The sequence below is a fragment of the Talpa europaea genome (assembly GCF_964194135.1).
Source record: "Talpa europaea genome assembly, chromosome: 15".
NCBI lineage: Eukaryota > Metazoa > Chordata > Mammalia > Eulipotyphla > Talpidae > Talpa > Talpa europaea.
In genome coordinates, this window is record NC_140083.1 from 39682673 (window position 1) to 39710323 (window position 27651).

General features: G+C 42.4%; 1 protein-coding gene across 1 annotated transcript; it reads left to right on the top strand.

Moving 5' to 3' along the window:
• Positions 1 to 5714: 5714 nt before the first annotated feature.
• AMN1 (antagonist of mitotic exit network 1 homolog) lies at positions 5715 to 27651 on the top strand (the record flags this gene model as incomplete). Its single annotated transcript, XM_084255996.1, has 7 exons — positions 5715 to 5758; positions 6810 to 6942; positions 10544 to 10688; positions 14021 to 14238; positions 14536 to 14592; positions 19344 to 19455; positions 27509 to 27651. 7 exons carry the CDS (start codon positions 5715 to 5717, stop codon positions 27580 to 27582), a joined length of 783 nt encoding a protein of 260 aa, XP_084112122.1. The 3' UTR covers positions 27583 to 27651.

A 27651-nucleotide genomic window follows, 5' to 3' on the forward strand; every position in this document is an offset into this window, starting at 1 on the left:
CTGAGAGCAAAGAAGATACAACATGTTCGCTGGTACATCTACGCCTGGACGAGATCCCCAAACTACATCCTTCTACGTCATAACAGAGGGAGCAGGTATTGCTTCTCAGGTTAGGAAAAGGGCAGAAGCTTAGGATGGGAGGATTTCTTCAATCAGGGAAGGTGGAGGATCCAGGTTCAGGTGGAAAACCTAAATTTACTTTCCTACTTTATCTTAGCTGTAACCTACTTACAGTCCAGTTAAAATTTACTATCATTGTGAGGATATCTTTAAAATGCTGACGTCATTATTTTATTTATTTATTTATTAAAAGATTTATTTATTTATTTATGCAAGCACTGGGTACAGTCAGAAGCGCCAGAGGGTGAGAGAATTCACCAGAGCCAGAGCAGGGAGCAGAGCAGGCAGAAGGACCTAAGTACACTGCTGAGGGGAGCAGTGGGCGGCAGGAGAGGTCTGCGCCATGTGGGACCCTCCTCCGGTGGCCTGGGAGCAGCCGGGGATGGAACCGGCGCTGCAGAGGCTGCGGGCAGCTTCGCAACCCAGCGCTTAACCGCTGCGCCACCGGGGAGGCCCTCATCATTTTATTAATGTGGGGTAATATGACTACAGTGATTGGCACGAAATTTACTAGCCCTAATAGATTAATACAGCTTAGTCAAACTTGTTTATGACTCAGTTTTAATCACTGCTTTTTCCGGTGGGGGTGTGGGTAAGCAAGGCGCTGCAAGCTACTTTGAGTGCTGGATGCCATCATTTCTTTTATAAATTAGAGGGCATTCCCACTGGTACAGTTTAGTTAAAAGTTACTAGAAAGGCTGAGACCAAATCTATGTGCTTTAAGTTTTTAGTAAACTAATGTGGGCATTTTCAGTGCCTTTAATTATTAGGCTATGTTAACTGGTAGGATCTAGGGATACTCTTACTATGGGACAATAAGCTGAGTGTTAGTGTCAGTGCAACTCATAAGGGGGAGGCATTTTTGTCTGCTTTAGGGAAATTTGGAGACTGTGACTACAGTTTCTTTTGGGTGGACTTAAAATGTCTTGTTTATAGTCAAAAAGTCAAATGTAGGGACATACCAGCCTATTTAAATTATACTAATTAAGGTAGCATTGTAGTGTTTGTGGGCTGTGAAATTGTTAGGTAGAAACAAATACAGAGATTTTTATGTTTAAACGCTAAGTTAAAAAGCTAAGTTATTTCATTTAATTGTTGGCAAAGTTAGGGTTGATGTGTATTACTGAATTTTAATCTTGGTTTGGGGGTTTGTCACAATGGACACCACGGAATCTTCCCCTACAGTCCTTGGTAATTTTGGCCACCCCTACGCCCAGCACCCCACCTCCTCACCGGTCGCAATGGACTGTGGCAGGAGCCACATGAAGGTTAGCTGACCTTGCATACTTAGGCAAGGCTCTGCATTCACTTTTAAGAGGCTGCTCGCCTGTGATCAAACTTGCAGTGTTTTTGGTTCACTCAAAGCTGTCAAGTGGCAAGACCCTCTCTACCGATTCCATTTATTTCAGCGTCAAGATGCAGTGGCCTCAGAAGCAACAGTAATGGTGCCTGGCTAGGGGAGCCTGCAGTTTGTTACCTGGTTGTCACAACACCCCTTTCTTCTCCCACACCGTGGGAGATGTGGATTGCTGTGCATTGCAGTGGGAGATGTGGATTGTTCAGTGACCAAAACACCATTCAGGGGATGTGTTTCAGTCCTACCTCTATTCACTAAGCCCGACCACCAGTGAGGACAGCGGAGGACCCTTACTTCCACTTCACCTGCCACCTGGCTGGTAGCACTCACAACACATCTCAGGGCGCATTCTTGTATCTTCAGAGCTGGCTCACGGGTTCTTTGTGTTTCCTCTTCCATGAAGTTATGTTTCTGCTAGCATCCCATTTTCATTTCCAAACTGTCAGACCTATCATTTGATTTTACTTACACATTCAGAGTCCAGACTGCTGTTCAGATATTGGTGAAGATGCAAGATTTACAGCTGGAGGTGGAGGACCTGGTTCCCCACAGCAGCAGCATGAACCTTCACATATGCCTGTTACCTTCTCCCCCAGCCCTATGGGGGAGACTCAGGACTCCCACGGGTGCCCAAATGCTGTGGGAGCCAGACAGGAGACAACACTGAGCGTGGGGAGCCTCCATTTCAGAGCAAGCAATAAGCAAACGTGGTCATTGTCTTGGAGGGAACCAGTACTTCAACTCTGGGAGTTTCTTGCTGCAAACATGATCCACCTGAGAAGTGGCCCAAATAAAGAGCAGCCAGCACCTCGCAGGCATGAAAGACCTAACATGACCACCTCCTGAAATTGGGACACCACCTCTCCTTGATTTTTAACACAACTTGCCAGTTTTATGGCACACACAGATACACTCCATCCTTTACAAGAATTGTTTTGGAAGAGACTAATTGTATATTTGGAAGAAAAGGAGTCAATATTTTTTTTTTTCCCCAAGATAGATTTATTTATTTATTTATCTATTTATTTATACAAGCACTGGGTACAGTCAGAAGTGCAGGAGGGTGTGAGAATTCGCCAGAGCCAGAGCGGGGACAGAACAGGCAGACTGACGAAGTACACTGCTGAGGGGAGCAGCAGGCGCAGCAGGAGAGGTCTGACCCCCCATGTGGGACCCTTGCCAGCAGCCAGGGATCGAACCGGCGCTGCAGAGGCTGCGGGCAGCTTCACAGCCCAACGCTCAACTGCTGCGCCACCAGGGGAGGCCCAGGAGTCAATATTTCTTATCAGTGAGATGCAGATGTTTGTTAAGTGGGTCAAGAGACTGATCAGATTCATGAGGCACAAGATGGCAGTGCAAGCTGCTCCGAGGTAAAGTGAGCCTGAATATTGAAATTACAAAACAAGAACAGCCACTGGAAAGCCTAAGGACATACAGCAAATGGAGACAGATTCACTCAAGGCAATGTACTAGAACTGAGTAAGTCATGAGCTGGTGTTCGAACTACATCTGCTTCCTCCACAGTCCTCCATGGCAAGGGGGCTGCCTCTTCCCTGGTTCTCTTTGAGCAGCAGTATCTTCCCAGCAGGGGCAGGGTGCCAGCATTTGTCACACCCTCTTCCTCCTCAGATACTTTTATCCACCTGAGTCCACCTGAGTGTGACAAACCTGAGTGTGGTTTGTCACACACAGCTACTTCACCCAGCCTACTCACAGGACAGAGGCTATCTCTTACCATGGCGAGCTGACAGTACCGGGCCCCTTCATCTCATCCACCTCATCCATGGGTGGAGATTCCCTTGGAGAAGAGGCAGGTCAGGGAGACCAGAGCCCACCGCCCAGCACCCTGCTCCTGAAGCAGGGGGGCACTTAGAGTAAAGCACTCATGTTCCCCTTCCCAGCCCTGAGATTGTGACGTGGAGATTTTTCACAGGGGGAGAGACAGGCTGTCAAACAGAGTTTTAAATTTTCTCCTAAGAAACTGACTATTTAGAATGGGACCTAGGGCTTGTTCAAGCCTGAGGACTCTAAAAACCAATGGAGATTTTGGCATTATTTACAGGGAAGCTGGTAACTTCATGGGAAACACAAATAAACCATAGGACAGTAGGTTTACCAGAGAGGCCCAGAGAAAAGGACATCTAAGAAGAGTCTGGTCAGAATAAACTCAAAACCAACTGCAGAAATTAATGCTGCAGAGGAAAAGTGAATTGGACAGTGTTGAGGAACAGGGTTGAACCATTAGAGCAGCCCATTTGCAATGAGTAAAAGCTAACAGCTGGGTGCCTCCCTGGGGGTGCAAGGGGTTAAGACGCAACCTATGAAGCTGTGTGCAACCTCTGCAGCAGGAGTTCAATCCCGGGCTGGCCAGGGAGCAACCCACAACAGACCTCTTCTGACTTGCCCTCTGCTCCCCTCAGCAGTGTGCTTCCGTCGATCTGCCTGTTCTTTTCTCCACTCTGTCTCTGGTGGGTCCTCTCACCCCCCACACCTCTGGCCTATACCCCAGCTCTTGTATGCATAAATAAATAAATCTTTAAAAAAAAAAAAACTAACATCTGGATGTGACAGCAGTAGAGGCTTCCAGCATAATCATGGAGATAAAATCCCTGTCTCCTCAGGGTGACAACTGCTTCTCTCCAAGGCTGTGCCCTAAGGGACTAAAGGATATCAGAGGTTGCCCACAGTGAGGGAAACGGGCCTTCCTAAAACAGCAGCCTGTCACTAAACAAATGAGAAGACATCTCCAGTTGGGGGTGGGGAGGGCATCAGTATATCCAGAGTAACTGCATTTATTGTCCAAACTGTCCAGTTTTCAACAGAAAATTCTAAGACAAGCAAAGAAACTGTGCGACCAGACATGGAGGAAAACAGGCAAAAGAAGCTGCTTTTGAGCGGCCTGGAGTTTGGGCTGGCCGTGACTTCAAAGAAGCTACTATAATGTTTTCAGAACACTAGAGGAAGACATAATAAAGGAGAAACCCATTTGGCAGTTCTTGGAAAGTAAGCATAGACTGACCATACTACCCAGCCGTTCGCTGAAGGTATACTATACGCCCAACAGAATTGAAACTGTCCACTCACTCAAATTTATGTATACAAGTCTTCACAGCAGTACCTGTTATATTAGCCAAAAGGCAGAAACAGCTAAACTGCCCATCAGCTGAGGACTGGATCAGCAAAATATAGAGTATACGGATAATGAAATGTTCTGTGATATGAATGAATGGAACACAGTACTGACAACATGATACTACATAGATGAACCTCTAAGACATTACATGGACAAAATTCATTTCTAGGAAATACCTGAAATGGATAAATAGAAAGATACTAGAGAGCAGACTGGCAGTTGCCAGATCCTGGGGAGAGGGAGAAATAGTTTGGACTGATGGAAATGTTTTGAACTAGATAGGAGTAGTGGCTACGACAGCATGAATGGACTGGATAAAAGGAGCAATGCAAAGTCTGATGACAGTATCTCATCCTATAGAAATTAATAAAGAGAATTTATGCATGCAATGCTGGAGTTTAACAAAATTAGTAGGATGAAATGAAAACTAGATTTGAAAAATAAGTATAAATGAGGAATTTTTTGGATTTAGAAAAAATAAGAACAAAGAAGAATACTATCAATCACATACTTTACCTGTGAGCACACACATACTAGAGAGGAATTTAAATAGACACATATAATACCCACACAAAGAGAGCATTACATCTCAGGTCGCGAATACACAGCCTCTAAATATTTATAGAGCATGTACAAAATCAGTCACGTATTTGACCACAAAAGGAAACTTGTACAACCGTAAGTCAAAAAATAGCAAAATGGATTATGTAATGTTATAAATCCATGTTACCACAACAAAACTTTATTGTGGTAAAACTTTATTTACAAAAAGGCAAAATGGGCAAAGGATGAGTAGATAGTTTGTAAGAAAGCTTATCTAGATAACCAACAAATTCATGAAAAGATATTAGGCTTACTAGTATTAGAAATATACACATGGATGAGAATCTACTTTTCACTCAGAAGAGCTTCCAACATTTAAGAGTAGGTGGATCTTAAAAACACTGTTAAGTGAAAACTAAACAAATCTATGATCAATACTATATCCATGAGATGTGTGCTTATAATAATCATGTTAAAAGGACACAGGCAACAGATGGATAGATATTCAAATGGTTTTCTGGATTAATGAACAATGAGATCAGAAATGGAAATAAAGGAAAAATGGAAAAGTTAAAAGAAGTGAACGACAATACCTGTTGCTGGAGGTACGTAGGGGAAAGGGAGCTGCTGCTAGAAACATTGGTGTTACAGACTTTCTGGAAAACAGTTTTACGTGTAAGCATATTCTAGAAACATGGTGATAATGCTCATATGGGAATAGCTAAATAAAACAAAGTGTGAAATATACAGCTGTTAGAATTTGAACTATAGTTGATGCCTTGAAGAATTTTCATGATGTTGAAAGAGGGGTGGAAGAGTATCTAATCATACTGCTAATCTTTGAGTGTGTATGTGGGAGTGTGTACATGTGCAGCACGGAGAAACATCAAGAATGTTCAGGAGCTCAGAGCTAGGAATTAAACTAATGGAAGAGGAAATGATAACAGAGGGAAAGACAAAGGCAACCAGTAAGAAAAGGGACATTTCTACCAAAAAAATTAAAATATTTCATCATCTTTATTAGTGATGGAGTGTTCTTTATACGTGGGGAGTCTTTGTAGACAGAAATTCAATCCTCGATGTGTTTGTTTAAAGTATGAATTTCTTAGGGGGTTGGGATTTCAGACCAACAGGAAGTATGTGGCATGTATAGTCTTGGTTGTTGTATATACAATCTGGGTATGGAGCTTGTTATGTCTGTGGTTTGTGTTATTTACAGAATCTTTGTAATTACAGTTCCTTGTCTAGTGATTTCATTATCTGCATGATTTTTTAAGAAAATAGTAAAAACAAGTTGGCTGGATTAACAGACAAAGCTTTTCAATTAGTGAGCCCTAGTTCAGTGTTTAGGAGTATGCAACTGAAATCTTAGTGATAACTGTGTCTTAGGAATTGAAGAGACTGCTATAGGAAAAACACTTAATTTTTTTGTCATTTAGAATACATTTTAACAAATGAGGTGTTTGGAGAAAAAGTGTAGAAGGGCATCTTGTGTTCTTGGCTGAGCCCAGACTGGCTCATATGTACCCATCTTTAGGGGTAAATATTAATATCAAAGTGCACCCTGTTTACTAAAGGGCTAAGTACTAACACAGTGGCAAGCTTTGGAGGGGGATATTAAGACAGTTTCATTTTTATATTGTGTTTGTATTTCAGATGCCTTTGGTACTTCGTGAACAACATTTCCAGATATATCACAGAGATTAAGCCTTTGCCTCCCAACATAAAAGATCGGCTGCTTAAAATTATGAGCATAGAGGGACAGATAACAGATTCAAATATAAGTGAGGTAAGAGTGCACACAGCTATAAAGCAAGCGTATTTCATTTTTGTGTTTTGATACGGGTTCATATTTTTGGAGCAATGGTGTATGGCAGGATTAGTAATCATTTAAAGATACAATGAAACATTGAAGTTTTTTTCCTCCAGATAACCAAATTGTCCAGGTGTGATTGTTTCTAAAAAGTCTCACACTAATCTTTCATTTTTTTCCCTGGTCATCATACCAGCACCTTTGCTAGAAGTCTGTGATCAGTGATAACCTCAGTAAAGCTGGAAAAAAATAAAATGCAGCATGAGTAAATAAATGGCCACAACCGGTAAGAAACACATGATATGTGGCTACTCTGGTGGACATCACACTTCTGCATGACAGTACTTTGGGTGCCACCCTGGGGTACTTTCTGTTAATTCATTTAAAACATGTTGATCCTGGCCTACTAAATTGATTTGATTTATTCATGGAGAGTGATCAGGAGTTAAAAATCATGCTTCTGAATCCTACCATTCTACTCATTTGTACTTACGCCCTTCCCTACAACCACACTAACTTTCCTCAAGACACCTGTGCCTTGAGTTGACTCTTCTTGAAGGCAATGGAATAGTAAAGACCTCTCATCTGTAGGAAGCCCACAGTCTTGCACTCTTCCTGACTTCGAGCCTCAGTTTTCTAAACTGTCGAGTTGGTTCACAGCCACCATTGCTGTCTGCAGAGACAAGAACTGCTGACTTCCGACTTGATCACACATCCAACCCTCAGCGTGGGTCAGAAGGAAGCAGGTTCTGATGCCAGAATGCTAGCATGTGGCTGTACATGCCTTCGAGGATCACGTGCCTTCACCTGCCCCATGCTTATACCTGGCGTCCTTTTCATGCTCTGCGCACCTCACACTTGCTGGCATTTGAACATGTGCCTGTTAGTGCTGCAGGTGGAATGGTGTCTCCAGGTCCTGGTTGCTGGTCACTATACATCAGTAGGCACTGCTCACACAAAATGTGACCCCACATACACTGGTGCTTTTCCTCGACGCCCCACGTTCTATCTCATTGGCCTGTATTTCCATGACTTTAAATTCCATGACTTAAAGTTTTATGGAAATCCTTACCATTCATTTAAACCTAATTTTACCTGAATAAAAACGGTTAAGGGAGTGAGTAGGCTAGAAAAACTCAGAAGAGTGATTTCCTCTGGTGCTCTCTCTCAAGTCCGCATCTTTACAGAAGTCCTGCTTGCGAGATAGTTTAAATCTTTGGACAACTCTTTGAAATATTTCCTAAATGTTTTTATATGCTCTAGATAGAGATGGCCTTTGTAAGCGTGACACCATCGTTAGAAAGCAAGAAGGAGAAGATTGATGAATTTGTTGACATAGAAATATAAACTTCTTTATGGCAGGAACATAAAAGAAAGTCAAGTAAACAAGAAAAATACTTGCAACGTGTGAATTTCTGTAGGGTTTTTATCTTGACAAAACAAAGAATCTACAAACATATAAGAAAAACCAAAATAGAAGAATAATGTCATTAGTTATCAAATTCAGTTTGTCTTGAGTTGGGCAGAGCCCTGAAAAGTAGTTAACAGCCAGTGCTGGCACCAGTGTGGGGAACCACCACATCTGCCCCCTGCTGGTGAGAGTATAGATTGAGTTAAACACCTTTTAAGAGGACAGTTTGACTTAACTTCCTAAATCTTAAGAATTTGCTTCCGCAGCACTATTTACAATAGCTAAGCTTTGGAAACAGCCCAAATGCCCAAAAATATCATGACTGGATCAAGAAGGTGTGGTACATATATACCATGGAATATTACTCAGCATTCAAAAAAGATAAATACATGCAACTTGCAGCAACATGGATAGCGCTGGAAGGGATCATGCTCAGCGAAATAAGCCAGAAAGAAAAAGAAAAATACCGGATGGTCTCACTCATAGCAGGAATCTAGAAAACTTAAATAAGGGACCAGGAAAATGAATAACTGTAAGAAAGTGAAAGTCAAAATCAACAAAAAACTATGAACCAGAGACACTTTTGGGGGGGTGGGGGGTGGGAGGGGAGGGATTGGGGTCAGAATGAGGGGGTTGCAATTGTATGGGGAATATAAAAATAAAATTAAAAAAAAAAAAAGAATTTGCTTCCCATCAACTCAGTGGCTTTGCCTCTAGCACCTTCTCCAGCTTTTCTGAGTGTGATGGGTATGCAGTGATGTGATTTGTACATTTATTGTGGGACAATTAACACAACTGGGGGGGCCTTAGCACCTCTGTCCCCTCACTTAACTAGGTGTGGCTTTTGGTATTAATCTTAATAAAACAATAAGGAGAAAAGCACATGAACATGCTCATTTACAATAATAAAAATAGATGACAGCTATTGGCATATATGATAAGTGAGGCACCGTTATTTCTTACAAAATGTTAAACTGTTTTAACACTGAGGATAATGAGGCACAAAAAGAAAGGAACCTGATCACACTCAGAGGTGTTAAACTCAGTCCACTCCAGAGTACATGTTCCTCATAACTACATCCAGTTGTCCCCACATCAGCCGAAATGGCCAATTGAATTGTTTACCCTAGAAGGGTGTGTTGAATGAATGTTGATATGTGCATGTGGTGGAATAGTATGCAGCCATGATCAATTACCTTGATAAAAAGTCCTTGTCTGATAGCATATATGATCTGATGCCATTTCTCCTCAGAGCCTTTCTTAAAGCCCCAAAACACTAATATTTTGTTTGTCTCTGGATGTTGGTACAAAGGGTAATTTTAGTGATAGTTGTGAAAAGCATGGCCTTGGAATTAGGAAGACCTGTGGCCCAGTCTGACTGCTGCTCCTTTTGAGTATGTATTATTTTGTTGGCTACTTAAGCTCTGGGTGTCTCAGTTCCCTCATTTATAAAGTGGCAGTGTGTGTGTGTGTGTGTGCGAGAGAGAAAGAGAGAAAATAGTAAATGATATATATAACATATTCAATACCCTTCCTGATAAGACCCCAGTTATTTATCATAACTTTTTTGTGGTGTGAGAATGTTTTTGCAAAATAATAACATTTTTATAGTCAGAAAAGTAAATCCGTTTTGCTTTCTCAAAAAATAAAGGAAAAGAAAAATGGAGGAGAGCTCAGAATGCTTTGAAATTGATCTGCAAAATTTGAGGTGCTTAAATAAACACTGAGTGCTGGGTTGGTTTGTACTGTCCCAAAAGTAAGAAGGAAGGAGGTAAATGTTGTGGATAAGCAGTGATCGCACCGTCAGCTCTTGTGTAGAAGGGGTCACAGACTCACTGCTGCTGAGCATAGAGGCGCAATCTAGAATCTGCACCCTGTCAGGTCCCCCAGCAGTGGAGGCCAGAACCTTGGCTTTGCCGGGCAGAAGGCCTGGCGGTGTGGTGTCCCCCTGCACCAGGGCTCAGCACTGCTATGTCTCAGAGGCCACAGGCCACTAGAAGCTGCGCCTCCAGGGGGCGCAGTCTTCAGTAGCTCTCCACACAGATAGGTTTTTGTTTCCTTTGCTCTATTGTCCATCTGCCATTGTTTTTCTTTATTATTTCTCTGAATATAGAAAGGCACACTTATAGAAGAAACTAACATTTTAAAATCATGTCATTTTTACAGATTTTGCATCCCGAAGCCCAAACCCTGAATGTGGAGAACTGTGAGATTTCAGACGCTGCCCTCCTGCATGTGTGTAACTGCAGGAAATTGAGGCGGTTAAATCTAAGTTCCCTTGATAAAAACAGAATCTCCATCACTTTGGAAGGTATGTTTCTTAACATCAAATAAATTGGGAAATTTCACTTCACCATTTTGTATAAATTTTAAGCAATGGAGGGGAAAATGTGTCAAAAGGGAATATGAAGCTATCAAAGGAATAGAAACTATACCAATAAAAGTATTCCTACTGTGATAAGGATAGTCTGTTTTAGATATTTTGCCTGGTACAGTGGAACATCAAATCACCAGTTCATGCTTTGTGAAGACTTTAAAAAAAATATTTTTATTTATTTGTGCATATAAGAACTGGGATATAAGCCAGAGATGCTGGGGTGGTGGGGATGTGGTGAGAAGATTCACCAGAGACAAAGAGGGGAGAACAGGCAGATCCACTGAAATACGCTGCTAAGGGGCACAGGGGAGTGAGACAGGTGAGGTCTGCTATGCCATGTGGGCCAGCTCCCTGGCTGGGAATCAAAATCATTCCACAATGGCTGGTGACAGCTTGATAGTGCTGAGACTTTAACCCCTGCACCACCAGGGAGGCCCTTGTGAAGACTTTTTGATGTACTTTTGTAGCAGAAAGGCCAGTTATCATCAGATCAAGCCTACCAAGCTCTCTCTCATCAGTTCACGAGGCAGAGACTTTTATCACCAAGCAGACTGCATTTTGCAATGTCACTATTACATGAATGAACAGATTTTTACCACTTTTTAAAATATAGACCATTTTTTCCTTTTACTCGATTTTTACCTTTTTCTTCACTATAAGAAAGAGAGATTTATTTGACTACTTAGGTTTCTCAGCAATTTTATGGGTGCTTGATTATACTTTACAATCATCTTGGCAAGTTAGGATATTCTTAAAAATGCAGCAGCATGAGTTTTTCAATGTTTACACTAATAGTGATTCACTGAAAAGAACTTTCATGCTAGTCACTGATTAATAAAATGAAAATTTTTTCTTAAGCTATGGAAAACAGTAAAAATGACAGAAAAAATGGTCTTTTTTTTTCATTATAGTGAATTTTTACCAATTCACTATTGGTAAATGTGTGAAAATACCATTTTGTTTATTTTTCCCATGAAGATATCTTTTTTCCTAAAGATATATTTATTTATTTTTGCATAGAAGAACTGGGGTGTGGGGGGGAGGATTCCCTAGAGACAGAGTGGAAAGCAGAACAGGTGGATCTACTGAAATCCACTGTTGAGGAGAGGACAGGGTGAGACAGAAGAGGTCTGCTGCACCATGTGGGCCAGTTCCTTGGCCGGGGATTGAACTCGGGCCATAGAGGTGACAGCGCTGACACTCAACCCTATGCCACCACGGAGGCCCCCATGAAGATGTACCTTAACTCTGCTGTAAGTTTGTCTGTAAGTAAAGGGCTGGCAGCTCTGCAGCTGTCTATTCATGAGGCTCGTTGTTTGGTGCCGCTCTCCTGTGTGCACTTCCCAGCTCAGCTGGGCTCAGGTATGATTCCTCAGACTGGCCATGACAATGATTACTTAAAACTTTTGGGTAAATAGGGCCTCCCCGGTGGCGCAGCGGTTGAGCACTGGGTTGCGAAGCTGCCCGCAGCCTCTGTGGCACTGGTTCGATCCCCGGCTGCTCCCCGGCCACTGGAGGAGGGTCCCACATGGAGCGCAGACCTCTCCTGCCGCCCGCTGCTCCCCTCAGCAGTGTGCTTCGGTCCTTCTGCCTGCTCTGCTCCCCGCTCTGGCTCTGGTGAATTCTCTCACCCTCCCGTGCTTCTGACTGTACCCAGTGCATGTATAAACAAAAAACAAACAAACAAACAAATAAATAAATAACATGCCTCTATAAAAAAAAAACTTTTGGGTAAATAGTGCTGCAATAAACATAGGGGTACAGGTGTTCTTTTGAATCAATGTTTTTGTGTCCTTTGGGTAGATCCTAGTAGTGGAATTGTTGGGTCATATGGTAGCTCCATTTTTAGTAGACTGAGGAACCTCCAGACAGCTTTCCATAGTGGTTGGACCAATTTGCACTCCCACCAGCAATGTAGGAGAGTTCCTTTATATACACGATAGAATATTATTCAGCAATCAAAAAAGATAAACTCATGCCATTCACAGCAACGTGGATGGGGCTAGAAGGAATTATGCTCAGTGAAATAAGCCAGAAGGAAAAAGAAAAATATTGGATGGTTTCACTTATAACAGGAATATAGGGGAACCAAATAAGACATCAGTGTAAAAAATAATAATCACAGTACAAAACACAACAAAGTAAATAAAAGACAGTTATAAATCAGAGACATCCTGCAGGGGAGGAGGAGGGAGAGGGATCAGAGGGAGGGAGGGAGGACACAGGGGACTGTGGTGATGGTACACGGGTGCCTTGGAGAAGGAAATTCTATGGGGACTCAATCTGAGTGGGTGGGGGGGAAGCAAATATTGTTTAAAAAAATAAAATAATTAATTTTAAAAAACCATTTGGGTAATTTAACCGTTGATTTCCTTTCAAAGTTGACACAAAAATTAACTTTATTACCTGAAAACTTTTGTTTGAACAAGAAGGGTGATCTGTTAATTGCTCAGCATGGTTCTGTCACAGAACACCGGCCTCAGTTTCCCTCAGCCAAAAAAAGGAAAGAGTTTGAGGAAAAGGAAAGTGGTTTAATTTGTCAACAAATGAGGAGGGCGGCAGACTCATGTCTGAAAGACCACTGTCCTGCTCTTTGACAGGGTGCAGGGGTATTTATACAAGGGGGAAAAAGGGGGAGATGAGCAAGGGTCTGCAAAGGGGAGGGGGAAGGGGTCAGCACGGAGACAGGTCGTCGCCAGGTCGTCGCCAGCTTGCTTTTCTTCAATAGCTGATGTTTAACTCCCTCTTCCTTGGAATGCAGGAGGACTTGTTAATGCTCATCAGAGAGACCCGTCCTGTCCGAAAGACAAACCTGTCAAACAAGGGGGAAATTGCAAGAAATAGGGGAAAGACAAACTTGTTAATGTTTATCTGAGAGACTGGTCATAAAGAAGACAAACCTGTCAGGAAATAGGGGAAAGACAAACTTGTTAGTGCCTGTCTAAGAGACCAGTCATTTGTAACTGCATCAATTCTGCCTTTTGGCTATTTTCTAAAAATGCTCATCTTCTTGTAAACAGTAGAAGCTTGCCATTAATTGAAGATATTCTGAGGACTATACTGCAGGCTCTGTAGACAATTCCTGAACACATTCAAGAGTGTTAAATCATGACAGACAAATATCTTCCCAGGTGGATTGCTTTGAGAAAGGCTAGTAGTACCCAGGCGGCGTGTCAGTCTGGGGACGCTGAAGCAAGCAAAGCCAGGTGCTTGCTGTGCACATGCATGTCCTATGCACACACTGATGTGTTGTTGTTTCCCCCCAGGATTAAAAGCTGTGGCTTCATCTTGTTCATACCTGCAGGAAGTTTCTTTGAAAAGATGCACCAACCTTACTGATGAGGGAGTCCTTGCTTTTGCCCACAGTTGCCGGCTGCTAAAGTTAATCAATATAGGCAGCTGCCTCCGGATAACTGATGTGTCCTTACGAGCACTAGGAGAAAACTGCCCACTTCTGCAGTACGTTAACTTTTCAGGGACTCAGGTAAGTGAATCCTAGACCTGAAACCCAGAGACTGTTCACAGGAGCATTTCCTGACTGCTCAGAGAGCGTTACTTACTCTCATCACCTCCAAAACTGTGGGGCACTGCCTGCTCTGGGGGTGAATGACTGCATAAAACCTGGCAGTTCCCCTCAGTTCTTTTAAGTGAGGATGGGAGGTGTGTGTGGGCAAAGCGAATGTTTGCTGAATGTCGAACTATATATTTGACAAAGAAGTGTTAGAAAATTTGACTCCTGTAAACTCTACTCAGTGCCCTCTTGCTTTTCCCCTCTGCGTAGGTATCTGACAGTGGTGTGGCTGCACTGGTTAATGGACCTTGTGGGAAGAAATTAGAGGTAATTAAAAATATTTGTACAGGAGATACTTGCTGAAGTTTTGTGTTATCCTTAGGAAGCATTTTTTTAAACCTAGCAGATAACCATGGTCTCATTATCAGTTGGGCATTTCCATGGATGTATTTTTCACTTGTTTTTCCTTGACTACTCCCCAAGTAAAGGAAAACTGATAAAGTTAGGAGATAAAGTATGCTTAAAAATAAAGATCCAAGTTACTTCCAGCAAAAGTTTTATTTTTCACACACTTTAGTTTCTAACACATTTAAGGATGGTCTTACTGTGGTTGTGTTATAGAGCAGCCCCGATATTAAACGGGTTCCTGGCTGTGGGTCCTCACCCGCGCGCTTTAAAGGGACTTATGAATACACCCGCGTGCTTTAAAGGGACTTATGAATACTCTACTACAGACACACACAAAAGGTTAATAAAAGGTTTATTTACAAGAGGAAAGGAAATAAGGAAAATGTACAACTCAGGGAGAAAATAGGGAAATAAAGTCTTTAATGCGTCCTACCCGATCCGACGACCTGGAAACCCAAAGTCACTCTCCGAGCTGGCCGGACCCTGCGAGCTGGACCCTGCGAGCTGGCGGAGAGCCAAAAATGGGGGATCCTCCAAAGCCCACGTGTCTGCCTTTTCTATCCACCTGGCTGCTTAACCCCACCCTCAGGTCCCAGCCACCTTCCCTTTGGTGGTGATGGGATTTGGAGTTCCCAGTGTCTTTGGCTTTGACCTGGGGTGGGGGTGGAGTCCACAAAGCCTATATGGAATTAGCTTTGGGACATCCTTTTCCCCCTAACAGTTGAAGATTGTGAAAGTTTATCAATATGAAGTGACATTCTTTAGAATTTGCATGTTGGATGTTTCTACTAGGATTGCTTATTCTCTTACCATCTTATTTATCTTGATATTCATAAAGGGATTCAGACTATATTACTATGGCATAAAAATTACTTTGAATGAAAGATATTTGAGAATCAACATGCAGGGAAAAAAAAAAAAAGACTTGGTCTAAAACACCCACCCCACCTCATACGCCTAAAGATAGAGACTTCCAAAAGAATTCCACCACCACATCTCCCTTCCAGAAGGACTTCCCTGCCCTGTTTTCCCTAAAAGTCCTTGTTTTCTCTCTGTCTTCTCTCCCCACCTTCCCTTTTAGTAGGGCATATAAATTCTGGTCATTCTTTTAAGGCACTTTCTTAGTGAGCTCATAGCTGAATAAATTATCTTTTCTGTGCTAATCAGTTTTTGTTATTTTAATTTTGTTATTTTAATCACAGGTCCCCCCAAAGGAAGAACCTAACAGGGTAGACGGAAAAATTCTTTCTCCACCACAGGCTCATTGTCCAGCCATCCCCAGAGACCTTAAAGTAGCATTCATCCTGCAGGTCACTGACTGATGAGGCATTGCCAGCCTCTTTCTAAATGCTAAGAAATCTTTCATCCCAGGATTTTTGACTTCTTCCTTCCCTGGATCATAGTATTTTTTCTTAAATCTTATTTAATATAACTGTGGTTTTCAATAATAAGTCCCATCAAGTTATTCGTTTTTGTTTTTTTTTTTTTTTAAGTAAGCAGGCTTGAAATGCACTGTAAGTGCTAGTCATAGCTACTACAATGGCAGCGTCATGTTTTGCCAAAATATTTCTCGAGTTATTCCCGGAAGAGATTTTTTTTTAAGATTTATTTTTATTTATTTATGCATACAAAAACTGGGGTGTAGGCCAGGGGTTCGGGGGGTGAGAGGATTCACCAAAGACAGAGTAGGGAGCAGAACAGGTGGATCTACTGAAATCCACGGCTGAAGGGAGTGGCAGGCAAGACAGGAGAGGTCTGCTGCACCATGTGGGTCAGCTCCCAGGGACTGAACTTGTGCTGCAGTGGCCACAGAGAGCATCATAATGCTGAGATTTAAATCCTTGCAACACCAGGGAGGCCCCCCGAAGAGATTTTTTACATATTTATATATTGGACACTTAGGATTTCTGCATCCAGCTTGATTGTGTGTGTATGTGTGTAGATGATTAAATAAAATTCATAATTTTATAAATCTTTTAATTAAACAATCACCATATTTTTCTAATACCATGTTCCCAGTTGCACCTTAACTGTAGGGATAAAGATGCTGACAGATTTTCACTGTTCTACATACTAACATTTTTTTTTAGCACTTACTATGTGCCAGCCTCTGTGCTATAGCCTGGTATTCATTAGGTGATTTTATCCTTAGAGCATCATTATCCTATAATCAACATCGTTTTAGATAAAGTCCTCAAACAATAAATAGTTGATCACTCCCTATAGAACCACCGGAAATCGGTGTTGTGCAGGAGGAGGAAACAGACCTACATCTCCTTCAGTGCCAGCACATCAGGAGCCCCACTGAGCGGGCTAGAGAAGAAACCCTGCAGCCACCCAGTGCTGATGACTGTGCATCTGGCTCCCAGACCCCAGGGGGCTCTTGGTTTTTGTCTCACATAGGAAAGAACAGCAAGAGATTTATTGACAGATAAGGACAGAAAAGTTCTCTGAGCAGAGAGGGGTCCCTAGTGGTTAGCCATTGAGGGGGCGAGAAACAGGTATTCATATGGGTATAGTGGGTGAAGATTTGGGGGCCCAGTTTCTGCTGGTCATTGTTTCTGTGTTGTGTTTCTCATTGATTGATTGAGGCCTAGGGAGTCTCCAAGGTTACTTGGCCTGCTTTCCAAAAATGAGCTATGGTCGGTTGCTTTGACATTGTTTTAGTGTGTTGATGTTCTGAACGTTTGATTTTTATTGGGTTGGGGCACCCTGACCGTGACCCACTGTTACTCAATCAGTTTGATAAATGGGCTTAGGGCACCTGGGCTTGTCCCTTCCCCACACCCCCACCCCCATCCTAACTAATTACCTGTACCCATTTTCTAGCTTCCTCATTGAACTATAGTGCCTGCCATCCAGTTTTTCATTTGATTAGTTTTCAAAGCTTCATTCTGTCAATGTCTGAACACTTCAATAGAAATCTTTCTCAAATTTACAAGAACTTAATTCCTTGTTGAACAAAATAGAGTGAAGATGCTTCAGCCTTTGGCTCACTGCACCATTTTGACCACAATTTCTGACTCAAATTAAAATACAGACCTTTCCATCTTTTACTAACCCTCCTATTGCAGGTGATATATACACTGACCTATTATCATGGATTCTGTTTAATCTGTCACTTTTAGTTCCTTCTGTTCCAGGAAATTCCATGATCAGTATTGCTAAATTGTTTATAATTTGAAAATAGCCGATTAAAGTCTAAGGTCATCTCCTAAGACTGATATGCATTTAGGCAGGTCTCTGTCATCACATTTATTGATCGTTAGGATTGTTTCTGAACTCTCTGATCTGACAGTGCCCAGGGGCCACCTTGCTCAGCCTTTTCCATTCATTTTATTCCCAGGTTTTATTGCAGCTCCAGACATTTAGTAGTACCTTAATCAGTGTCCTTAACTTTTTTATTTTTTTTTAAAGAATTGTTTATTTATGCATATAAGAACTAGGGTATAAGCCAGAGAAGCCGGGGGTGGGGAGGTGGGTTGTGTGAGAGAATTCACCAGAGACAGTGGGGAGTAGAGCAGGCAAATGTACTGAAATACACTGCTGGGGGGAGCAGGAGGCGAGACAGGAGAGGTCTGCTGCGCCATGTGGGTTATCTTGACTGGCAGGGGATCGAACTCTTGCTGTAGTGTCTGGCAGTAGCTTGATAGCTCTGTCTTACCACTTCACCACCAGGGAGGCCCCCAATGTCCTTAACTTTTTGTGATAACCATTTTATAGGTTTCATAAAATGTTTGTGATTGAAAGTTTACCATGTCAACTTTGATTTTTTCAACAAATATTTGGAAAAACTGTCCAGTTTGTGGTGATTAGAGAGGATCAGGTATGGGCGTACCCCTTCTCTCCCCCAGATTAGAGATGCTCATGTGTGGGGTGTACCCATTTCTTCTCCCACTGCTGCTGTGAACTCCAAAGTTGAAACATGGGGATCAGGGGTATGAATACCTTTTTAACGGCCCTGAATCCTATGACTGACTTTTCCTCCTAAAGGTTATATTGTGAATTTACAGTTTTGTCAGGAACCTGATTTGCCAAATTGAATCTTTTCTGTTTTAAATTTTAATGACTTAACGTATTTTAAGTGGTGAGTGAGTTGAACACTGTTCCTTCCATCTACTCTCAAATCATATTTGTTGGTATGTGGCCTTTGCCAGGTTATACCTTCAGATGCGTAAGCCCATTCATAATATCAGAGGCTCTTTGTCACAGTTCGTTTTCAATTTAATCAGGTTTCCTTTAATGTGGTTGATTGCTTAATATCTACTTCTCTGGAAGTGGAAACACTACTACTGTAAATATGCATGACAGCTACTAGATAAACCTCCCAGAATGCTTACAATGTTTTCATTTTGAATCACCATTTATTGGCACATGCGCTTACAGATAATATTACAGTGGGCATGTTTATAAATTGTTGTCTCGCACACATGTACAGGAGTTTCTTTGTGGGTTTTGGGGTATCTTCAGGTTTAATGGATGTTGCCACCATGTTTTATAAAGTAGCTGGGCATTTATTTAAGTTTTAAAGCTGCGGACATACTTGCTCCCTTCTGGAGACTTTTTTTGCAAGTTGGTGATGGGTTCTTTTTGTGTCATAGTGTTTTCACATTTTATTGTAGAGCTGTATTTTCTCTTGACTGTCTTCTCCGTTCTTTCTTTCTAACCAGGAGATTCATATGGGCCGTTGTGTGAATCTGACCGACGAGGCTGTTGAAGTCGTCCTCACTTGCTGTCCTCAGATGCAGATTTTCCTCTTCCACGAGTGCCCCCTGATGACAGGTCAGTGTGAGGGGCTGCGGGGTTCCCGGCTTGGTGTCACCTGTCATGATGTGTGACCTTGTGTCGTCAATTATCCCATTTCCTCATCTGCGACATGGGTCTGATGACAGTGCCTGTCTCATACACAAAGCCTGGTGACCCAACCACATTCCCCTGCTGCCGGGCCCATCACCCATGCTCAGTAAATGTCGGTTGCAGTGGCGATGACGTGGTATTGGCGATGGCCAGTGCTCTATAAGTGTTAATTAGGGTGAGTTCTGGTGGTGCTTGTGCTACTAAAAAGACCACGCAGATAAAAAAATTCAAGTTTACAGCATTGTATCCATCAGCTGTGTTATACTGTGTAAGCCATGACTTTGCCATTCAGAATGATCTGGACCCTAGGGCTGATGTGACACTTCACTGAAGGAGAGCAAGGTGACCTACGATGCTGTTTGTCAGTGCAGATACTGTATGTCACACCACACACACACATATACGCGCGCGCACACACACACACACACACACACACCACTTATTGTCCCTGCCATGGGTCCCGGATCCAGGATTTCCAGCTTCTCACTCATCAGTCAGTCCTCCAGCTCCTTTCTCTGATGGCAGTGTGGACACTTGCTCTCTGGGTTGACTCACTGCCCTAGATGTCCTTTTATTTTATTGTTTTTTTTAAAGATTTATTTATTTTTATATAAGAGCTGGAGTACAGGCCAGAGGCGCGGGAGGTGAGAGGATTCACCAAAGACAGAGCAGGGAGCAGAAAAGGCAGAATGACCGAAATACACTGCTGAGGAGAACAGTGGGTGATACGGGAGAGGTCTGCCGCTCAATGTGGGAATCTCCCTGGCCAGCCAGGGATCGAACCTGCGCTGCAGAAGCTGCAGACAGCTTCACAGTGCTGCACTCAACCCACTTAGCCACTGGGGAGGCCTTTTTTTTTTTTTTAAAGATTTATTTATTTATGCATGTATGCAAGAGCTGGAATGTAGGCCATAGGTACGGGGAGGGGTTGTGAGATGATTCACCAGAGACAAAGTGGGGAGCAGGACAGGACAATTGACTAAAATACACTGCTGAGGGAAGCAGTGGGTGATTCAGGGGAAGTCTGCTGTGCCATATGGGTTAACTCCCTGGCCAGGGATCAAACTCCTGCTGCAATGGCTGCATAGCTTGCACAGCTTCACAGTGCTGAGACTTAACCCCTTGCACCACCAGGGAGGACCCCTAGTGTCCTTCTAACAATTACTATCCTTTCTTAGGTTTGGACTGCCAGTCTACATGACATCTACATGGGTTGTATTTCATCATCAGTGATATGTACAGTTGTACAGTAAAGACTAAATCTTATTTTAGGCAAAGACAGTTCTCAAAAAACCAAGGCTGACAGGGCCACTTATGAAACTGTTAACAGTGCTTACCTCTGGGGAGGTTGTGCTGTCACAAGAGTAGGAAAGGACCTTCATCGTAAACCCTTTTATACCTTTTGGATTTTGTGTCCTATGGATGATTTTACTTATTAAAGTTAATAGCAACATTAAAATCAGTCAGAGCCAGAAATCACCTGGGACTGAGTATGTAGGGTTGTTTCAGGTGTCACTACCCTGGGGTGATGAGATCATTAATGCAAAAGAGACCCTACACAGTGACTCTTATGAACTAAGGTTCTTCAGAGAAAACAGCCAAAGTTTTTGTGCCTGATCATCTCTGCTCTTCCCCATTCCTTGTCAGCACCATCAGTGAATGAAAACAAAATGGACCAATAGGGTCAATGTACATTTAATTTCTATTTTCCTCTAAAGAGAAGAGATGCTTTTTCATTTGTCTGATAAATGAAAGTTTTTTCTTCCAGCACAGCAACTTATATAACATGTGTCCTTGTGCTTGTATGTTAATGTGGTTACTCACATGTGACTAGCTAAGACCAAAGTTTATATTCTATAAAAGGATGTATGTGCATAGGTAGGTGCAGTTATATATTATGTTATCCACAGAGCAATTTGGTCCCCAAATTGGCAGTGTCCACTGTAATTGCTAGTGGATTCTCCAGTTAATGTTTATCTTGTCTATTGTATTTCTAAACACTTATACAAAATTTTTTGAGATTATAGTCAGACTATAAAGAGAAATTCACATTATAAATTAGGATTTGACACTGTTAAAAGTACTTTGTATTTCTGCAGAAGATAATAAAAAACTAAGCTACAATTTAAAATATTGGCCATCATAATATAGTTTTATACATTATGGAAGCAGGAAAATAATTTTTTAATGTATTAAAGTCTTTTTAATTCAATTGTGTTCGTAATGGTTATCAGTAAGTGTTATAGGACAGGGAGGGGGTAGCCCAAGCCCCGCAAACCTGCCCATTCTAAATGGGTTCTGCCATCCGCCGCATCAGCACAAAACATATGACACTTTAATGGGAAGGAACTTTAATAAAAACTAGGAAACAATACAGGTAAGGCAAAGAGTCTAGTTTCTAAGTGAAGCACCCAAAGTTACCCGTCCCCTCGTGGGTAAAATTCCATCCAAATGGGATTGGCCCAGAGCAAGGCCCCAAAACCTGCCACAAGTCTAAAGCATCTTCCAGTGGGGACCCACAGAAAAGGGTCACAAACAACCAGACAAGCCCGGAAGGAAAAGAGCAAAATCAACATCAAGATAAAAGCTGCCATTTTCACCTCCCCATGGGTCTCACCCACATCTGTGTCACCCAGTCTACGACCAAAAGACAAGCGCAGTTTCTTCACGTGTCTCTAGGCTCCATGTGCCTCCTCCAGGTCTCCTGGCTCCATCCTGCTTCCTTCCTTAGTCTCTTCTTCAGCTTCTCCTCTTTCTGCTCAGCTCCACCCTTCCTTGGGAGGGGCAGGGAACCTCCCCCTTTCCTGGGGACCACCCTGTTACATAAGTACCACTCCACAGTGAAAATCAATAGTAATCTACAGTAAACATGCCATTTCAGTTCCTCCTCATTCCCTGAGCATGCTTCCCAGAATTCACAGGCCTGAAGCTTTAGAATTCAGAAGAGCAGCAGACACAGCTGGGATACCAGAGTGCTTGTATTTACATTACAAGGCAGGAGGACATGACAGGAAATCTGCCACTTTTGAATGCGTTTACTCAAATTTTACATCTGAGGATTTGTTACAGCCTTCTTACTTTACAAGCAAGTTGCTTACATAGATTCCTGGATAATAAATGTGCCAAAATTCACCACAGAGAGTCAAAGCAAAAGTATTTCAAGACCCAAGTGGTTTGCTTCAATTTTCTTTTAGTTAGTGCTAATTCCTTGCACTAATTCCCAACTCATTTCATATTTTACTTTTAAAAATCCTAAATTCTTTTTCCTCATCACAATTCATTCATTCATTACTAGTTCAACATGGCAAACTTTTTTATAAGGTATAATTGGTGTGTTAGTATCAGGGGTACAAAGAAGGGGTGCAAAATAGGCTGTCTCAAAATGTGCCACTTTGAGCTAAAGGCAGTCAAGACCCAAGAGACCTAAGAAAAACTTACTTTTCTCTTAACTACCTAGAAGAATCTAGATAAGGAACCTTACCCATAATGGATTATTATCAAAAGTAAATTTTCGTGACCTATATTAACGGTAGGACAAACATCTAATTCACAAATATCTGCTCTCCTTGTTGTCCTGTGAATTGCCCTCCTCCACCTTGAAGTGCCAGTCTTTGGCTGGGGGTGGCACAGAATCTTCCTTTGCCCCACTCATCCATGAGTGTCATGTCTTTGAAGTTTTGTACATAAGTAATTTACTTTACTTTTCTCCTGTTAATCTGTTCTATGTCATTTTAATTATTAACCAGACAAAGCACCAAGAGGGAAGAAGAGAACATTTTTCCTCCCCTGCAACAGTAACATGACTCAGTATTTGTACATACTGTGCAGTGGTGCGCCCCCCCCCCCAGTCTAGCAAGCCTCTGTCACCTCACCTGGTTGCAACATGGCAGAGCTTTACTGCAACAAAGTAAATGATGCCAGACACTGCAGTGAAGCATTAGAACTTGATCATTGTTTGTAAAAATATATACCAGTCTCACTGTTTGTAGTGTATTCTACAGAAATGTCCAATTTACATTTTCCTTGCTCATTTGAAAACTTTCATTTGTTCATTTTCATGGTACTCCAAAAGCCCCTGCAATGTGTCTCTTTCAAAAAGTGGGCTTGTGTATGTCAGTCACAGATTTTTAGAGAGATGTTGAACTTCTAAGTTCCTTTGATATCTTCCCTTCAACAATTTTCAGGATAAGGGTGCAGAGAGAGGGCCTCCCCTGGTGGCTCAGCGGTTGAGCGCTGGGCTGCGAAGCTGCCCACAGCCTCTATGGTGCCGGTTCGATCCCCGGCTGCCGGTCAGGGTCCCACATGGCGCGACATACCTCTCCTGTCATGCCTTCTGCTCCCCTCAGCAGTGTATTTCATCAGTCTGCCTGTTCTGTTCCCTGCTCTGGCTCTGGTGAATTCTCTCACCCTCCTGTGCTTCTGACTGTACCCAGTGCTTGTATAAATAAATAAATGAATCTTTAAAAAAAAAAAAAAAAAGGTACAGAGAGACAATGAATTCGAGTGGCTTGCCCAGATCTTAACAATAGTTGCTAGTAGAATTGGGAATAAAAGTCTAAGTCATCTGATCTGAAACCTCTAGCTCTGTGCCCAGTAGAGCAATTTGCTGAGCCTTTTGCACCCGGGGGCTCCCTATTACCAGAACGGGAAAAGTGGAAGGGTGGCCTCAAGTGCCAATGGTATAACTGGGCCCTGTTCAATCCAGAGAGTGTGTTTTGAGGACAGTAGAATGTGCCACTCCAAAACATACCTCTTTGGCATTAAGTGTTATTTTTGAGAAAAAGCAGACACAAGAGAAACCCTGAAAATAGCAGAGAAGTTACCCTTTGGCAGGGGCAGTTTACCCATAGAGGAACTCTCCACTGTCAGCATCCTCCATCATCTCCCCCTCTGAGGCAGGAAGGGAGGAAGACTCAACCACAAGAGAATTGTATTATTGAGGAAGGCACTGACTTAAATCTCTGAAACAAACCCTTGTTTACTCTGCTTTTCCTGGTCACCTCCCTTAACTGCCTCCCCCACTCTGGTATCTTTCTTTTGTCTTTAGCTGAAGGTGGTATTTTTTTTATGGATTTATTTTATTTTTTTTTATGCCTACAAGAATGTACTTAGAGACCACAGAGTTTCTCCCATAGGAGAGTAAACTCACAGGTATTGGATATCTATGCTACTCAAACTCACTGTTCTAAATTCTCAGCTTTCATGTGAGAAAGCAGACTGGAGACTTTGAGTAATGTAATACTGCCATCTAGCATTAAACATTTTAACTACTTAAAAAGACAGGCATTCTCTTAGGGCAATGTCTTCCTATTCATGAGCAATAATAAATTCCTACAGAATAGTGACAAATATAGTCAGAAAACAAGTATTTGTATATTTTTGGTGACATTTTCTTAACTAGTAAGAATACCTCATAATCCTTGGTACCAGCTAAAATGAAATCTGGAAGCATAAATTTCCAATTTTGTCCTTTTTCAAATTGTTGTGGCCACAAGGGTCACTGGACTCATTCCCATATTAGGATCTTGTCAAGTTTTTTTTTTTTTTTTAAGATTTATTTTTATTTATTTATACAAGCACTGGGTACAGTCAGAAGCACGGGAGGGTGAGAGAATTCACCAGAGCCAGAGCGGGGAGCAGAGCAGGCAGAAGGACCGAAGTACACTGCTGAGGGGAGCAGCAGGCGGCAGGAGAGGTCTGCGCGCCATGTGGGACCCTCCTCTGGTGGCCGGGGAGCAGCCGGGGATCGAACCGGCGCTGCGGAGGCTGCGGGCAGCTTCGCAACCCAGCTGCGCCACCGGGGAGGCCCTCTTGTCAAGTTCTTTAACAAGGAAAGCCAGCTGGGGTTGTGATAGGGGTCGCGTGGGATCCCTGGACCTGTTGAGGAAGTGTGGCTTACTAGGCCTGCTGACCCATGAGCATGAATGTCTTCCCAGTTGCTTAGATCTTATTTTTGTTTTGCTTAAAATTTAGTAACCATGGGGGGCCCCCCGGTGGCACAGCAGGCTGAGCACAGTGCTGTGAAGCTGTCCGCAGCCTCTGCAGTGTGGGTTTGAATCCCAGCCAGCCAGGGAGATTCCCACATGGCGTGACAAACCTCTCCTGCCTTTGCCCGCTGCTCCCCCCAGCAGTGCTTTCGGTCCGTCTGCCTGTTCTACTCCCCACTCTGTCTCCAGTGAATCCTCTCACCCTCCTGCGCCTCTGACCTGTACCCCAGCTATTGTATAAATTACAAAAAAATTTAGTAACCATATGTTAGGCCCTCTATTTTTTATCTACTTTTTACATTTGTGAGCATTACTAAACCAGAACATTTCTAAGACTAGGCTTGAGATATGTTGTACACACACATTTATGGAACAGGTTTATTAAACTAAAGGTTAATTTTTAAGGTAATAGACTTGTCAGTATTTTTGCTTTAATTCATGTTTTTAAAAGACATAAAACTGACTTTGCAAAATAAATGTAAAATATATTAAAACCACTACAATCCAGTATGAATAATTGAAAAAACCATCAAAATGTCAGTGATAAATGTTGGTTAGGTTGAATGAACTCATGAAGCAGCTACCTGTCAAGCCCTCTTTATAAGAGAATCGTGTAAGAGAAGGCGCACTCAGCCCAGACCAGGTGGCCTTATTCTAGTCGCTGCTCCTCCCCTAAGTCTTTCTGGATAGTTGCCATCTCCCAAGGAATTTTAGCCTCCTGGTGGCTTCCTTTCCTCCTGCTCATGCTTTTGTAAAGAGTCACTTCATTAAACCCTATTCCAATACCCCATTTGAGTGAGTCATCTATTTCCAGTATAGGGGCATAAGGGAAACATTCCCCCACCCCACTGGGTTCTTCTCTAGCTAGTCAAGCAAAGAAATGAACATCAGACATTAGTAAAAGAAAAAGAACAAATTTAATTCCTTAATGAATAAAAACTTCAAAGGTTGTGAATTCTAGAGTAAATGAGACTGAGGTATTATATCCTGAGGTTAGGAATAGGATGGGGCCTGGGGGTCTCACATGATGAGGGGGTGACTCATATGACAAACCAAGATACTCTAGAAATTTGCCCTGCCATGAGATGGGCTTCTTTGCTAAAAAGATAGTTTCTGGAGGAGACAGTAAACCCAGGTGGTGGTCACTGTTCAAGGTGATGGTAAGTTTCCCTTGAAGCCCACTGGGTCTTGGGTGACATTAGTGCTACCTGCCAACATGATACATTTTGGAAAAAGCCTGCTCTGGACACCTTGCAGCAAGCCTATCCTTAACATTTGGGTGAGGGGAGGGGGGCGGCAATCCTTCCCCTTCCATGACTCTTGAGAAAGTTAGTAGTGAAGTTACAACATTTCACTATTGGCTAGTGGAATTGTTGAGATTACAGGAAAAATAATAAATGCTTGTTTTTTTCCTGAGTACTCCTATGATGTGCCCTGCAGCTAATAATCCTGTGAGCTCTAATAGTTGTCATTCCCAGTTTATCCGTGAAGACATTGTTAGGAGAGTGGATGCTCATGGGTCCAGTTGTGTTCGCCATTTGAAGAATAACAGCTACTACGCTAAACGTGAAAGCAAGCAAGTGTGGATTTATTGAAGCAAGAGGAAAGAAATCCTGACAGCAGGATGGGGTCCAAGGGAGGACGCCTGTTTTCTCCAGTCCTGTCTATGAATATATCCTGTCAGACTTCCTGTTTTCCAATGTGCCAGACTGTTGATTAGGCAGGTGGTTGGGAAGTTACCTGGTGGTTGTTTTTCTGTTCCCTAATTATTCGGGCCTTACTCTAGTTGGTGGCTAGCTCAGCAATATTTCAGTAAAACACTTCTATTTTCCTGGGAGCTGTTTTGTTCCTTCTGTTCCTATATTGTTTAAAATCACTGTCCCATGTCTCATTGTTTCCTGTTCCCCAAGTTCTCTTTGGTCGCAGTTCCTCTCAACATGTTAAATATCTTTGATTACTGTGAATGAAAACATACTCTTTTTCTGTTGTAGATCGTTCACGAGAAGTCTTGCAGCGATTAGTAGGCCCAAACAAACTAAAACAAGTGATGTGGACTGTTTATTGACATTCCTTGAAGCTTATGGAGCCTTGATCTCCACACTGCTTTCCCAGGAAACTTGGTGTGTAGAGCCTG